Source organism: Typopeltis vanoorti, chromosome 6 (genome assembly GCF_054136105.1).
Source record: "Typopeltis vanoorti isolate ZY-2024b chromosome 6, IOZ_Tvanoo_1.0, whole genome shotgun sequence".
NCBI lineage: Eukaryota > Metazoa > Arthropoda > Arachnida > Uropygi > Thelyphonidae > Typopeltis > Typopeltis vanoorti.
The window spans coordinates 49,707,984-49,725,045 of record NC_143554.1 but is presented as its reverse complement, the minus strand read 5'-3'; the positions used below and the strand labels follow the sequence as shown (position 1 = coordinate 49,725,045).

The 17,062-nt window shown below is 39.8% G+C and overlaps 1 protein-coding gene across 3 annotated transcripts in view; it reads left to right on the top strand.

The window, feature by feature from the left end:
* LOC150105441 (peroxisomal carnitine O-octanoyltransferase-like) overlaps window positions 1–17,062 on the top strand; it is a 311,316-nt gene that overhangs the window by 234,868 nt on the left and 59,386 nt on the right. For all 3 annotated transcript variants that reach the window (XM_090394815.1, XM_090394814.1, XM_090394813.1), the window contains exon 13: window positions 15,093–15,171. In XM_090394815.1, the coding sequence (XP_090250941.1) occupies window positions 15,093–15,171 (79 nt within the window). The remainder of the gene's footprint in view (window positions 1–15,092; window positions 15,172–17,062) is intronic.

Below are 17,062 nucleotides of genomic sequence, written 5' to 3'. Positions count from 1 at the left end.
GGCAGCTTTTCTTATGCTGCCAGTCTATTGAAATCATTCTGCAGGATCTCTCTATATCATTTTTATTAGCTGATGTCCTCTGTGGTTTAGCGTTGTCATCAAACAGCTGGATATTTTCTCTGAAGTTATTCCTAGCATCATTAATTGTACAAATTAAACTAGCCATCTCACAATGCTGCTTTGACAACACACAGTTCATCATGTTTACTTGTCATCTTATTTCATCACCTACCCATTCCACCTCATTGTTATCTTTCATTCTCCTCAGTAATCTTCTGATAATTGATATCCAGCCTCATATTCTCCTTCTTCTTCTCAACTAATAATCAGTGTTCTCTCTCATGTATTCCTAATATTTAGAGTTTCAGTCACTCTGCTTACCCCCCCCCCAGAAAACAGATCTATTCATCTTTTCATTCGCTATACTTCTAATAATGGAATCCTCATCCTAGTGCCACTCTTGAATCATTCATTATTGCTTTCTCTGGCTAGCTTTCATGTGGTTCTTTTGGATCTCTCCAGTTAATATTACTCTTATTCTGTTGCTCTCTCTTCTGTATGCTGCTGTTCAAACCCTATATTCTTCACTGCTTTTTATCTGCTGTCATTCCCTCTTTGATTCCCCACACTCAGTCAGAAAAATATTACAATCCATCAGAATATTGCACTTCCTAGAAACACTTTCTCATTTCTCTTATTTGTCCTCTTATCCCCAAAGATGCATACTATTCTTCCAGCAATGAACCATTCTTGCATAATCCATGCTGCTCAGTAAGGTTGACCTGTGATCTTTTCCATACAACAGCCTTGTTCTTACATTATGATAAACAATATTTCATAATCAATGTATTTAGCTCAATCAAACATTGCACACTCAATCATAAATCTCTAAAAAAAATTTTAATCTAGACATACATAATATCATTACTCATTAATTATTACTATTACTATTACTATTATTATGGGCAACTCCAGGGAGTCATTAGACTCATCGAGGGAGGCCCCAAATCATATTCATCACAACTATTTGACATTCATACAGTATCTATCATACCTCGCCTTAAACTCATTCACTGTCACAGCATCCACCACAGACTCAGGGAGCGCATTCCACTCATTCACTACTCTAAAAGTAAAGAACCCAGCTCTAACACCTTTACTAACCACACTTTTGCCCAGTTTCCATAATCAATAAAAACTTTTCTGTAACTCCAAAATGATAATCCAATTCCATTGTTCTCTGTTGATTTTAATTATTCATGAGATGGTATATCATGCTGGTAGAATTATCCTTATAGGATTCTGATTTTTCTAATTTCCTTGTTGACTGAGTGGGGCATGGTTGTTTTGTGAATGTTTAGGTGGCAGATAAAATTAATTATTTGGTATGATCACCCTGCTCATAGTTTGCAAATAGTTTGAGAAAGTCTATGTTTGGTCCTTAGAGTAGGATTCCCAGATTATTTGATCCTTAGCCCAGCTCACAATACTAATACTAATGTATGATTTCTTAACACCTTTTTTTGTGGGTAAGGTACATATTAAAAAAAAAAAAAATTAGAAAGTCTGTTCAAAAATATTGTCTTTATAAATGTTTTATTCTTTGTAAATCTTTAGAAAATTTATAAATCTAATTCTAAACATATTTTATAATACAGTGGAGTGATCACTCCTTTCCACAGCCTCTTATCTGATCAATTTATCTATTTTGTTGGAGATAAAACTCTTCCATCATGTGGGACTAGCTAACTCATTTTTAGTTGAAAAGCCATCATAAATATTACTCATTCCACACAGAATTCAAACTCAGGATCTTTTCAAACTAAAAGACATCTCCATTGTTCTGAATGTGCTGTGAAGACAAGAAATAAGGATTACAATTTTACTTGACTTAAATTAAGTGAAATATTACTTTCCTTTAAGAAAAGTAATACCGCTACTTCTGTCATCTATGCCAGTGTTTCCCAACTTATGGATGTAAAGGCCTCCCCCCCTTTGAAAAATTAAAATATTTCATGGCCCCCATCAAAAGAAAATCGTAATACAGACATATATTATTATAATATTTATTGTATTTGTATTCAATACAAAACATATGCAGCGAATATTGCAAAAACCCAAATGCAAATATTACATTTTTAACACTTTACATACACATTTGACATGGCACACACTTAGTCTTAAAACCTTTTAATTTGTTTTCATTATTTCACGGCCCCCCTCAACAAAACTAATGCCCCCCCAAGGGGGGGCTGTGACCCACAGTTTGGGAAGTGCTGATCTATGCATCCCTTCATCCTTCCATGAAGAAACTGAATATCCACAAAATCTATTTCTCTTATTATATGCCATGTTGGTCATACTAATAGATCCAGAGAAATTTGGCAAGGTGAACAGTCTTCTGTATGATGTTGTTTAATTTGATGATATATATCAGAACACAGAATTATAAGTAAATAATTATTTATTGCTGATATTTCGCTGGTGTTATAACCAGCATCTTCAGAGCACAAAAATACAGTTTGTCACAGTATGCAAGACTATACCTGAAAATACTTCAGGTGCAAACTTTCTTTGCTCACACTTGGATAAAGGACTAAACCAAGAATATAATTTTTTGGCATCTTTAATTTATAGTATAACGAAGTGGGAAAAACTTCCAACAAGGAGGTGACGAAATATTATTATTAACATCTAACCTCCATGGAGTCAGAGAAAGGAGTCTTAAGCTTAAGACATAACTAGTACCTGCTTTCTCTGTGTGTGTTTTTTTTTAGATAGAGGGTGCCTAATTAGGACTTAGTCTTTGTGTTCTTGCTACAATTCAATTTTTTTAGTCCCTTGTGTAACAAAAAAACTAATTCAAAAAAAAAAATTGTAGCATCAACACAAAGACTAAGGCGCCCTCTATCTAAAAAAAAATTAAAAAACCGAGAGAGAGAGAAAGCAAGTACTAGTTATGTCTTAAGCTTAAGATGACTGTCTCCCAAATCTTAGGCAAATTTATACAGCCATATTTGTTGAGATTTGGAGTGTGTTTCAAGGTTTCTGTTGCTTCCAAGTTCTTACAAGTCTCTCTGATTTGTAAGAACTTCTGTGCAGTACTTTTGTTTTCTTCCAGTTGATCTTATGTGCAGGTGTATCCAAAGCATGGTCTGCTAGGCCTGACTTGCCATAGTGATAGTGCCAGATGTATCTTTTATGTTCACTGATGTGGATGTCCACAGTTCTTCCTGTTTGACTATGGTAAGCTTGATCACATGAGCAGGGTACTTCGTAGACTCCTGGATGTGATAAAGGAGGGGATGCTGTCCTTGGGTGAACGAATGAGAGTTGCTAATTTGACACACAGTCTGAATACAGTGCATAGTTGATGTTTATTGAGAATTCTAGATATCTTTTCTGATATTATGCCTTTAATGTATGGGATGGTGACTGTTTTGTTGTAGTTCTCCATGGTGGATAGTGGGAGGAGTTTCTTAGGAGCATTTAGTATTTTGTTTATCTTATGGGGATTATAGCCATTGGCCAAGAAGGTGTGGCATAAGAGAGCCAGTTCAGCAGCAAGAGCATTGTCATTGAAACAGATTGCTCTCACTCTGTTGGTTAGCAATTTTAAGGTACCATACTGTTGAGAAGGGTGATGGCATGATTATTTGTGTAAATATCTCCCTGTATGTGTGGGTTTTCTAAAAACTGAGAATGATAAGGAACCATCTGAAAGATGTGTGATTAGTGTATCCAGAAAGAGCAGACAGTTATTATCTTCCAGTTCCATTGTAAAGTGGATTTTTGGATGTTGACTATTTAAATGTGCTAAGAATGTATCTAATGTGCCTGGGCCATGTGGCCAAATAGCAAGCATATTGTCAACATAGCATAGCCAAAGTGTTGATTTGAGAGTGGCTATATTGATAGCTAGTTTTTTTTCAGGTGTTCTATGTAGAAGTTGGCTGGGGGGGGGGGGAGGCATAGCTATCCCATCTAATTGTTTGTATATTTTCCTTTCGATGTGAAATATCCTGCATGTATTGTGAATTTAAATAGTTCAAATATATTAGGAGGAAAGTGTGACTTTAGCAGATTAAGGTTTTCAATTAGTGGTATATTTGTGAATAGTGAGGTGATATCAAAGCTCACCATTAAGTCTGAACTTTTTAAGGTATGGTGTTCTAAAATACTTTTTAGGTAGGCAGACAAAAGAGGGAGAATTGTTTGTGAGCGTGGCTAGTAGCTTAGCTAAACGTCTAGCCAGTTTGTATGTGGGACTATTTATACTATCTACGATAGAGCGTAAGGATGTTCCTTGTTTGTAAATTTTTGATGCTCCATATGTCATAGGTGTTTTAACATGGAAGGGCTTGAGTTTGTTTACTGTTTTTTTAGGCTTAAAGATATCACCTCATTATTCACAAATGTACCACTAATTGAAACCCTTAATCTGCTAAAGTCACACTTTTCCCTTGATATATTTGAACTATTTAAATTCACAATACATGCAGAATATTTCACATGGAAAGGAAAATATACAAACAATTAGATGGGACAGCTATGGCTCCCTCTTTCTCCCCCACTTAGCCAACTTCTACATAGAACACCTGAAAAAAACTAGCTATCAATACAGCCACTCTCAAGCCAATGCTTTGGCTATGCTATGTTGACAATGTGCTTGCTATTTGGCCACATGGCCCAGGCACATTAGATACATTCTTAGCATATTTAAATAGTCAACATCCAAAAATCCACTTTACAATGGAACTGGAAGCTAATAACTGTCTGCTCTTCCTGGATACACTAATCACTCATCTTCCAGATGATTCCTTATCTTTCTCAGGTTTTAGAAAACCCACACATACACCGAGATATTTACACAAACAATCGCACCATCACCCTTCTCAACAGTATGGTACCTTAAAAACGCTAACCAACAGAGCGAGAGCAATCTGTTTCAATGACAATGCTCTTGCTGCTGAACTGGCTCTCTTACGCCACACCTTCTTGGCCAATGACTATAATCCCCATAAGATAAACAAATACTAAATGCTCCTAAGAAATCCCTCCCACTATCTACCATGGAGAACTACAACAAAACAGTCACCATTCCATACGTTAAAGGCACATCGGAAAAGATATCTATAATTCTCAATAAACATCAACTGCGCATTGTATTCAGACTGTGTGTCAAATTAGCAACTCTCATTCGTTCACCCAAGGACAGCATCCCTCCTTTATCACATCCAGGAGTCTACGAAGTACCCTGCTCGTGTGATCAAGCTTACTATGGTCAGACCTGAAGAACTGTGGACATTCCCTTCAGTGAACATAAAAGACACATCCAGCACTATCGCTATGGCAAGTTGGGCCTAGCAGACCATGTTTTGGATACATCTGCACACAGGATCAACTAGGAGAAAACAAAACTACTACACAGAAGCTCTTACAAGTCAGAGAGATTGTTCTTAGAAGCAACAGATGCTTTGAAACATATTCCAAATCTTAACAAATATGACTGTATAAATTTGCCTGATTTGGGAGACAGTCATCTTAAGCTTAAGACATAACTAGCACCTGCTTTCTCTCTCTGTTTTTTTTTTTTTTTTTAAATTTTAGATAGAGGGTGCCTAATTAGGACTGTAGTCTTTGTGTTGTTGCTACAATTTTTTTTTTTAAACTAGTCCCTTGGTTACACCATGTTGTTGTTGTAGCCTCGCATACTGTGACAAACTATGTTTTTGTGCTCTTCAGAGAACAAAAACCAGCAAAATATCATCAACAAGTCAATAAATATAATAAATTTAGTTTAATCCTTTATCTAAGTGTGAGCAAACAAAGTTTGCGCCTGAAAGTATCTTCAGGACTGGGGTAAGGTGATGCAACACCAGGACAACTCGTTGCAAAGGTGTAGCAAGCTACCAACACTCCTGTCTCAGTATCTCCTTTAATGCAAAACACATCTCCTTGCGGATATGTCTAATGTTATGCATTAAGGGAAGGGCCACTACCCAGACTAGTTTTGACTTTTATTGAGGTCGAATGGGAGTTCATGCCTTTCATCACTGGCCTCTTTAGAAAATAAAAAGTTGTGCTGAGAGTCCGCTTGATAGTGAGAGAGGAGGAGAAAAGATAGAGTGGATAGTAGTAGATAGTTAAAAGAGGCCTCAGTCGATCTACTTGGCCTGACGTAAATGTCAGCACCAAGCAGATCTCCGACATTATCTCCCTCCATCCGTTCTTTTCAGCTTTCCCCGGTCAGTCACCTCTTCAGGTGTCTGCCCGAGGAAAGTGGGGAAAAACAAATGAAAGAAGCACCACATGAAAAAGAGGAACTAGTAAATAACATTAAAAATTACATATGACAATTTGTAAGAAATTAGGTAAATTCTGAAATTTCAACCTGAATGACCAGTTTAATACTGAGAAGAGTGGGGGCAGAGCCTGGCCTGGGTGATGCAGCCCACAAGGAGCGCATCGCCTCGGTGTAAGCCTTTGCATCCCAGGTTCTCAAGATACCCCCTCCTGTGTGGAATAGACATAGACCTTTTTTACAACAAAAATTCTAATCTGAAAGAGGACAAAAAGATGAAAAAAACAAACCAGAATTTTTTTTTTTTTTTCGCTCTGGCAGATCAATACTAGGAGTCGACTGACTTGTTAGGCGAGGTTTAAATCCTCCTACTGTCTATTGTTGTGGGTTTTAATGATGAGATCTGCTAATTTGTCTCGACGGACGTGGTTTAGCATGTAGAGGCCTCTGTGCAGTGCTAGTCCCACGTCGTCCTCTGCATCGATAAGACCAATGATCTTTTCAGGAGTGATTTCATCTGTATTATCGACAAACACGTCGTTCCATTCTGCACTGATGACTCTTGGCCCGTTTTGTCCTGTGAGTATCAGTTGAATGTCTCCGAATGTTTCTATAGCTTTTCTTAGTCTCGCCGCCTCCTCGGGGAAATCTTTTAAGAGATGCAATATAGGTGCATTGGCCTTTGCGTGAGGGAACTTTGTGGGTTCTGAAGTTGACTTTATATTTCCAACTTGTGTTGGACTTCCTTGTTTCGATTTTTTAATATTTACTTCTTCAGGGCTGGCTGGCCTCTTTTGTGTGGTTTCTGCATTGTTGATTTCCATATCTACTGCCTCCGTGTCCTCGTCTATTGTGACTGCAGTGATAGTTCCGTTTTGTTGGTGCTGCTGGTTATTTTCGGTTGCTAAGTCTGTAGTGGCGTTTTGATCGGTGGCCAGTTCCTTCTGCCCTTCATCTCTCCTGGTTGCATGCTTCTCCACTGGTGTACTTGACAGTGTTTCGGAGGTGGCGGCATGATTCTTTGTTGTTCCCTCATGCGCGGCCTTCAGGGTGGGGAAATCATTCGGTTCTGCACCAATAACATTTTGGGCTGTTGTTTTCGTGTTGGGCGTAATAGTGCCTCCCAATTTTTCGGCCAGATTTCTGTCCGGACAGGTGTCTATTTTATGGCCGTTAATGCCGCATTTTAGGCATGCCGATTGGCACTGTGCTAGTGTATGACCCGCTGTTAGGCAGTTCTTACACTTTAACTTTGAAACTTGGGCCCCGAGATGAGTCAGGGCTCCACATTTAAAACATTGCCTCTTTACTCCCGGGTAACTCACCATTACCCTGGCAGATCCGATCATTACAAAATTCGGAACTTCTGTTTTCATCGTTAACGAGAACGTGACTTCCCCCGACATCCATTCAGGGTAGTCAGCGTCTTTGCCTACTTGGACATCTCGTACGGTTCCCCATTTCGAAAAGACTTGATTAATTATGTCGTTGCCTCCTTCTAGGTATTCCAGAGGGAATCGCTCTATTCTCATCTTTTTAGAGATGCTACCAATGACAAAAGGATGGCAAAGTTTCCCTTCACACTCAACCCCTTTGAGTAGTTTCTCCCTTGTTGTTGTATTTTTACAAACTACTTGATATCTGCCACCCCCATAGGGGGTAAAGCCAGAAATATTATCTGCCCCTACGCAGTCAATTAGCGCTTTCGCAAACGTCCTCTTGTGTACACTTGCGTCGATTTCGAACCCGAGGGTTCTTACTCTCGGTAGAGCTGAAGACATACTTCAAAAAAAAAAGGGAAGAGTAGACCCTTGTACGATCCAAGTCCACAAAAGGACAGACCTGTAGAAAAGGCCAAACTTTCCCTGTTTGCAAATAAGAAAAACCAAGGCAGCAGGACTGTAATAGGAGCTCTCTCTCGGGGTCTAGAAACTGGAATCCAAGGCTAGGATACTTTCACTGCAGAGCTGGAACATGGAGCTTTCTCTCGAGGTCTCATCAGTGAGTAGCCAGGTCTCTTCAGTGGGATCCAGGCCCAAGCTGAGATACCAGGAAGAAGCATTTGCAGGTCATCTCTACCTATAGGAGTTGCCAAATGGTGTGCCACCCTTTTTTAATAAATTACTCTGGATTTAGAGAAAGATGTTGAAAGTTTATTTTTCACTTTGTTAGAGTATAATAAATTTACTTTAATCCTTTATCTAAGTGTGAGCAAACAAAGTTTGCACCTGAAAGTATCTTCAGGACTGGGTTAAGGTGGTACAACACCCTTAATGCATAACATTAGACATATCTGCAAGGAGATGTGTTTTGCATTATAGGAGATACTGAGATAGGAGTGTTGGTAGCTTGCTACACCTTTGCAACGAGTTGTCCTGGTGTTGCATCTCCTTACCCCAGTCCTGAAGATACTTTCAGGCGCAAACTTTGTTTGCTCACACTTGGATAAAGGATTAAACTAAATTTATTATACTCTAACCAAGTGAAAGCTGTACAGAACCTTGTCTTAAGTGTGGGGCTCTGACCCACAAAGTGAACACATGTCCGAACAAGACACACTCAGAAGTAATAGGAGGGACCATAACACCGATTAGGGCTACACCCATCGGGAACCCTGAGAAAGTATCAAGGAGCGATTTTCCGGAGCTCTGCCAACAGGCTGAAAAGGAAGCAGCAACGGAAACGAAAACCCCAAAGATACCCAAGGCAAGCCGCCACACACAGAACATCGCCAGCATCAATGTGGCAAACCATGAAGCTCGCAGGAAAGAGGAAGAGGTCACATCCAGTGCCCCAACAAAGCGCGCAAGAGAAACGGAATCACAGGAAAAAAAAAAAGCGAAACAAAGCAGCATGATGTCATCGGAGGACGAAACAGAGTACACAGAGACCACAGGTCAACGTCGAACAATAGGCGCAAAGCCCCTCGACAATGACGTTACAATGTTAGAGAGCCTACCCCCAGTAATGGATCAATTGGCACAACCCCAAGTCCACGAAATGGACTCTGACGAAGACAGGGACTCTACAGACAGGCTTGTCATTGTCTCGGATGCTCAAAGTGCAACCAGCTCCGACAAGGAACCATGACCGGGTTTCATAAAACAAACACCAGATAACGCCCCCCCCTCATTCTAACACCACCATGGAAGTTAAAATCGCAATTTTAAACACTAACGGGCTACGCAACCCCTTTACGCAAAGTGCTGTCTGGAGGCTAATGTTAACACACAAAATTAATATCCTCCTGATACAAGAAACCCATTTCTATAAGCATTGGGACGTGGAGAACTTCTCAAGAAGCTATCCGGTCACCAGCTACTGGTGCTTCGGGGACGCTCACTCGCGAGGGGTGGGGATACTAATTCGCCCCCCAATCGCGGGGGGGTTCTTCAACATCCAAAAAGACGCCACAGGACGCCTAGTAACGGTGGACTGGAAGTACGGTGGCCGTACCATCCGACTTGCTGCAGTTTATGCCCCGAACAATCCATACCACAGAAGTGGTTTCTTCTCTGCTCTTGAAAACTATCTCCTGGGAGCAGAACACCTAATAGTTGCAGGAGACTGGAACTGTGTGGAAGACACACGTCTAGACAAAATAGGCAGGAATGCAAACAACGGAACTGGCGGCATTGCCGCTTTAAATCGATGCTGTATAAATTTTGACCTCGTCGATATCTGGAGGCAGAATAACCCCGCCAAAGTAGAAACTACGTGGGGCCGCGGCCAGATATTGACAAGACTAGACAGGGTGTACGTGTCCCAAAACCTGGAACAATATGTTCAGAGGATACGTCACACCGCAGTGCATAACTTGACAACCGACCACAAGATGGTCATACTAAAAATCACGCTCCCAGAGGTGATGGAAACAGCCGGAAGTCCTTGGAGGCTCCCTCCCACCTTCCCCAGTCTTTTCAGCGACCAGCTACAGAACCTCTGTGACAGATGGACAAACACCAACTGGGACTGGGAAAACTGGCTGACCGTCAAGAGGCAGGCTAGGGAACTGTTCCAAAAATGTGGACGCGAAAGGGCCTACCAAAAACGCAAATGGCTGAGGGATCTCTACAGGGAACTCGGCTGGTACCGGACAAACGAACGGAGCGGAGTTCCCTGCAGAGATCTCATCAGACAAGTAGAAATAGAACTGCAGCAAGAGCGGCAGAGTAGAGTCGAGGACCTCGCCTTTCGAATGAGACTCTATCTCAGACATTTGGAAACACCTTCCGCCGCATTCTACAACCAACAATGGGTGGCGGCTAATGATGAGAAAAACGATTCACCAGATCGAGGAGAAGGGCCAGATTTTATGCTCAACCCACGAAATACTCCGTCACTTTCATCAGCAGTATATCGGTATCTTCTCTGACCGGCAGGGCACGGATGACTTCAGTGAGTGGGACGCAACACGCTTTCCCGATCATCTTAGTGCCCTGCAGGACAGGCCGATAACTGCAGCCGAATTAAAGGCCACGTGCAGAATGATGAAAACAAAGAAGACCCCAAGGGCCAGACTGACTGGGGATAGAATTCTATAGATCTATCTGGGAATTTGCATTGGCAGCGTTAATAAACATCTTTAACGAATTCCTCACTTCGGGAAACATCCCCGAGGAATTCGTTAAGAGCCACACCATCTTTATCCCGAAGAAAGACCGAGATCGGACTTTGTCGAATAACTGGCATCCAATCTCGCTAACCAACGTAGACTATAAGATTTTTGCAAAAATTATCTGCACACGCCTTAAGGGCAGTATCGAAAAAATAATAACAAGCTCACAGGTCTACGGGATCCCTGGTAGATCTATGGAATTCAATCTCTTTTTGTTAAGAGACTTGATCAAACTGGCCAAAGAGAAAAAATACCCCTGGCACTTCTCTCCACCAACCTGGAGAAAGCGTTTGACAGCATCAACCACAGGTACTTGCAGAACATCCTACAAAAAACAGGCGTGGGCCCGAGACTTCAGTGTACAATTAAAAACGTATGCGGAAGCCACGACCCAACTATCTATTAATGGGTTTCTAACAGAACTAATCCGCATAAAGAGAGGGGTTAGGCAAGGCTGCCCGCTAAGCCCCCTCCTCTTCTCCCTAGTATTAGAACCCCTAATCAAAAGAATTGATAACACCCTCGCAATTAATGGTATTCCACTGCCCCAAGGCTCCAGACAATGCAAAATAGTGCCATATGCAGACGATGTAGTGGCTACACTCAGAGACTCTGAGTCCATCTATATCTATCTGCACACGCTGCAGAAATTCAGCATAGTCAGTGGTCTTCGCGTTAACGCACAAAAAACCAAAATCAAAAGTTTCGGAAATTTCCATAGCACTGGACTTCCCTACGGTTTAACGCTACAGACACAGCCCCTAACTATACTAGGCGTGCCCTTTTCAGACACCCTAACACTACCAATCCAAAAATTGCAGGAGACAAGCAGGGAAAGGATAAGGCTGTTCAAACCAACATTCTTCTCCTTTTATGGCAGAGCGACAGTAATAAAAACAATCATCACCCTAATGCTGATGCACACTGTCAATATCACAGGCATCACACTGGCACAAGAAAATAAATTATCAAAAGAACTCCTGGATTTCTTCTGGAATGGGAGAAAACGCGAAGTAAAGAAAGAATACCTACAACTCAAACAGGAAGAAGGGGGTTATGCTCTGCCCGATCACAAAAGCTTGCTACAAGCAAACACGTTCAAAACCGTACGGAAGGCCTTAAACTCCAACCACATTTCTGGCCTACTAATTAGATATTTTATAGGACTTTTCCTCCCCCTCTTTGGGATCACGGACTATGCTGAACCCCGCGCAAGGGGGGTGCTCAAGTGGTACCGTACAGTAGTGAAATCGATCACAACACTCAGAGACAGAGGAATAGCAATCCACACACACAAACCCAAAGCAGTATACTGGGATTTCTTCCAACTTTCCAGGCGTGATACACCCAATCTTAGTACAAATAATGAAATTCTCTTCAGAAACATCAAAAATAGCTGGGGACAGCCTTTTCATCGGGATCTAGCCTGGAGAATAGCCTACGGGCGGCTCCCGGTGAAACAGGTGAAATCCCGGCATGTACCTAACCCGTGCGACCCATTCTGCAATGTCTGCCGGGACGTGGAAACGGTGGACCACTTCTTTTATTTTTGCCCACCAGCCCAACGCATCTGGCGGAGACTCAGCACAGCATTGGGAATCCCCATGCTGTCAGTAGAAGAGGTCGTACGACTACAATTCCCGCCACCAGTCCAAAAAACCCAAAAGTTCACTATCTTCCTAATCAATGTACTAAAATATCACATCTGGAAAGTACGGAAAAAATTCCAGGTACGAGACGCAAATTTAATGTATGCAAGAATAAGAAAAGGTTTCTTTTTCTACTTACCCAAATTTCTTGCACAAGAAAGGCACTTACTAGGAGAGTTTAAATTTGTGAATCAATACTGCAAACCACCGACAATATGCTTTCTTATACAGGGACGCATCAGGCCCTGTATATCTCTTTAGAACCCAAAAAACCCACCATCCCCCCCCCACCCCAGGAAAAAGAATAACCACTCTGTCTCCCCTAGCCACAAAGCTTTCGCTGGCACGGTTTCTTTACTCCAAACAAGGGGGGGGGGAGAGCTGAGAACCCGGGCGGCGAAGGCTTACTGCGAGGCGGTACCGCTCCTTGTGAGCGGCATCTCCCGGGCCAGTCTCTTCCCCATTCTAAGTCCCAGTGGTACCAGGTATACAAGTTCCTCAGTAAGTTCCTCTTCATTCCTACTTACCGGACCTTAAGTCCTGTTATTTTAGATTTAAAATAAATATTTATATAAGTCCTATTATTTACATCTTGTCTTAAAAAAAAAAAAAAAAAAAAATTATTTACCTGGAATAAAAATAAGGATATTATATCTAGTAACATAAAAAGAACCTCCATTAACACTGGAGTAAATCATTACTTTAGATAAAATAATATGTGAACTATAGACAAAAGTCTATGTGTAACCTTTTTTCTGAACAGATAAATTGAGATTATATGTTACAGGCCAATAAGGCTAAACAGGTTGACTGAGGCCTCTTTTTACCTCTTACTATCCTACTCTATCTTATATCATACTCCTCTTTTACTGTCTGCTGATCCTTAGCATACTTTATTCTCCAAAGGCCAATGATGAGAGACATGAACTCCCATTCTACCTCAATAAAGGTCGAAACTAGTCTGGGTAGTGGCCCTTCCCTTAATGCATAACATTAGACATATCCGCAAGGAGATGTGTTTTGCATTAAAGGAGATACTGAGACAGGAGTGTTGGTAGCTTGCTACACCTTTGCAACGAGTTGTCCTGGTGTTGCATCACCTTACCCCAGTCCTGAAGATACTTTCAGGCGCAAACTTTGTTTGCTCACACTTGGATAAAGGATTAAACTAAATTTATTATACTCTAACCAAGTGAAAAATAAACTTTCAACAAAAGTCAATAAATAATAATTATTATTATTCCTGACACCTCTAAGGTGTCTGAAGACTCATTGCAAAAGGACACCTACAACTGTCTCAACCACTACACTGAGCCTCTACTACCAATCATCTACATCAACACCATCTATCGTTCACCTCCACCACCACCACCACCACAACTAGTATGCTATGTCTGTATATTGCGTGTGTTCTGAAGGGCCGATTTGTCTGTATGCAGGATGAAAAACCTGAGTTTCCAGGAGAAAAAACCCTGCTACCTCTGTATGAGATCGGCTGACTCTCCTTCGATTAAAAATTGTCCAGATAAAGATCCCTCCTGTTGCGACGAGAATCAAACTTAGGCCTATTCCAATCGAAGGGTGCAATGTACCATCATTCTTCCAATTGTGCTACGGTGGCGTGGCGCTTATTTACTTTAAGTACTTACTTAATTAATTACTTATTTACTTACTAAAATTATTTACTTATAATTCTGTGTTTTCATATATACCGTCAAAATTAAACAATATGTACGACGGACACATAAGCCTTTTTACACAATTCTATATGATGTGGTCTTCTGTTATCACCTAATTCATTGTGAATGAAATGGGATATGAAATACACTTTAATTTTCAACAATGATGCACAAATAATACATGAATCACAAACTTCATGTCACAGGACTAAAAAAATCATTCTGGTTTTATAACAGACTTATGCCCAATAAGTGTTAATTTTATGGTATCGTTTGCAAGTATATTTTCTGTGTATTAATTGATCATGACATTAGTCTATCTAAAATCAAAGTATTGTTCTGTGTGGAATGCACCATTACACTATCATTGTAATGGATAATTATTTCCTTCTCTTTTATTAATAAATCTTATTGTCAAGCTGAAACCTCTTAAGCTCTTGTACTTGCATTTATTAAAACACACATATAAAGGCACTGTCCAATCTCATATGAGGATATTCAGGTTTTCTTTTCCCAGAACAGGCAAATCAGCCAGAGAACATAAAATAAATAAAAAACTACATAGGGTGATAGATTGTATACTGCAGACATTGCATAGTGTCGTATAGTGTGCAGTGGACCTCCTGTGGTGAATTTTTGGTCTCCAAGGAGGTGTCATATAATAATATTAATAATGATAATTCAGCATAAGATGCAATAACTTTGCAGATTTTAATATCCGTGAAGTTTTAGAGCAATTATTTATGATTGGAAATATAATGTTTGTATAAAAAAATAGGTTTATGTATAATTTATATGATGTGAATAATTAGTCACTCCCTAATATAACTGCATTTTCTAAGGTTGGTGAGAAATTCAGGCTTCTTCAGATAGCTGTTGAGAAATTCAGGAAGCTTATGAATGACTGCATGAAGAATCATGGTAAGAAATCATGAAATAAAAAATACTTATTAAAAAATTACAAAAAATATTATTTTTTCAGAATTTAGAAATTAAGCTACCATGAGAGTGTAAACTTTGAAATAACATGGTGATGGCTAGATTAAAATAGGAATGAAAATACCAAAAAATAAGGAGTCCAAAATGAAATTTTATAGACTATAAAAAATGCTATCAAAATATTATAATAAAAATACTAAAAAGCACTGTAAAAATGATAAAATATAGCTATGAGAACGAAGATTATTACGTAACACTTCCAGGGAGTCCTAAGACTCATTGAAGGAGGGCACCTACAACTCTTCATCTCCACCGCAGCTACCTTCATCATCTACATCAGCGCCATCTATTGCCGACAACCACCACTAGTATTTTCACAGACAATCACAAACATCCATGCCCACGCCAAATTTGAACCCGCAACCTTTTGACTGGAGAGCAGATATACTAACCACTCGGCTAACCAGGCCAGCAAAGTCAAACCAAAATTAGATAATTTTCTTCTCTTGTTTGTTAATAGTCAATATATATATATATATATACATGTCAGTAACATGCAATCTATTTTTTGATATAGTGTACATGCATTTGAAATGTACCTCCATGCTGACACTAACTAAATTTCAACTTTTAGACAGTAATAGCAATGAAGGGAGATTCTAAATTAAAGATGAACTATTTAAAAGTGGTACCATACAGACATTTCATTATTAGAAGTGTGGTAATGCACATGTTTTGCTTTTAATGAGAGAGAATTGGCCTGCTGATGCCTTTGAATATTAGGAATAAATGAGCTTTTTAGTTGTTGGCTGTAGGTTGGTGGTTGTAGGAGCACCGATTTGCTTATGCAGAATGAAAATGTGAGAATGATTATCGAAGAGAGAGAGACAATGGAAGATAAGAGAATGGAAAAGACAGTAATGTGTTATGCTTTTAAGATAGTGATGATGAGACAGTAAGTAAAAATCATGAATGATGTGATGGTAGAACACTGAGGCAAAAAGTTTGCAGTTTGTGAATGTGTGGGATAAATTTAAGGAGTGAATGGAACTGTATAAGAGTTGATGAATGCAGCTGAAAGGGTTTCTTCTAAGCACTGTTGCATTCTTAGTTTAAATTTTCTTTCTTCTGCTTCTTTCTGCTATTCCAGATCTATATGTGTGATCTCCATACAGTTGAAATATTTAGCTTGATGACAATCACTATCTAAAAAGGCATATTCGCCACAATGTAGACACTGTCTCTGCAACAGTAGATAAGATAACAAATCTCGAGTTGTTCTGAAATTGACAACATTCAATGTTTCTGATGTCATTGCATTCTATATATCATAACATTGGTTTGCTGTGAACCAGTTTCTCCCTTTCTTTTTATACATGTCTTTTTAACTTTTTCATTTTGAGGAAAGCATATTCATGGCTGAATTCATTCATGTTCTTACTGCTTCTTTCACCCATGTATCCCTGTTCCAAGTAACATTATTCCATTTTGGAACACATAGTCTGATGTTTCATTAAAAAAACTCACTGCTCCTTCTGTTCCATTTTGCAGGTATTCATGGGCTAGGACTGATCTTTACTTGTTCCATACAAGTAAACTGGGAGGACTGAATTATGATCTGACATGCTGATATCAAGGGTATTATCAATATCAATTCCTGACATGTACTCTCAAGGGGGGGGGGTATGGGATATGATAGTACTACATGAAAAACTTGCATCATTACTAACCTGCAATTTTCCTCCATACCAATCTGTTACCGGTCAAGACTCCATCATCAGATCTTATATTTCAGTCCACCTATATCTTGGTCTTCCTCTGGGTCTTTTTGAGATTAAAGATCAGCAAAACAACTGTTCTCTGCCAGGTTGGC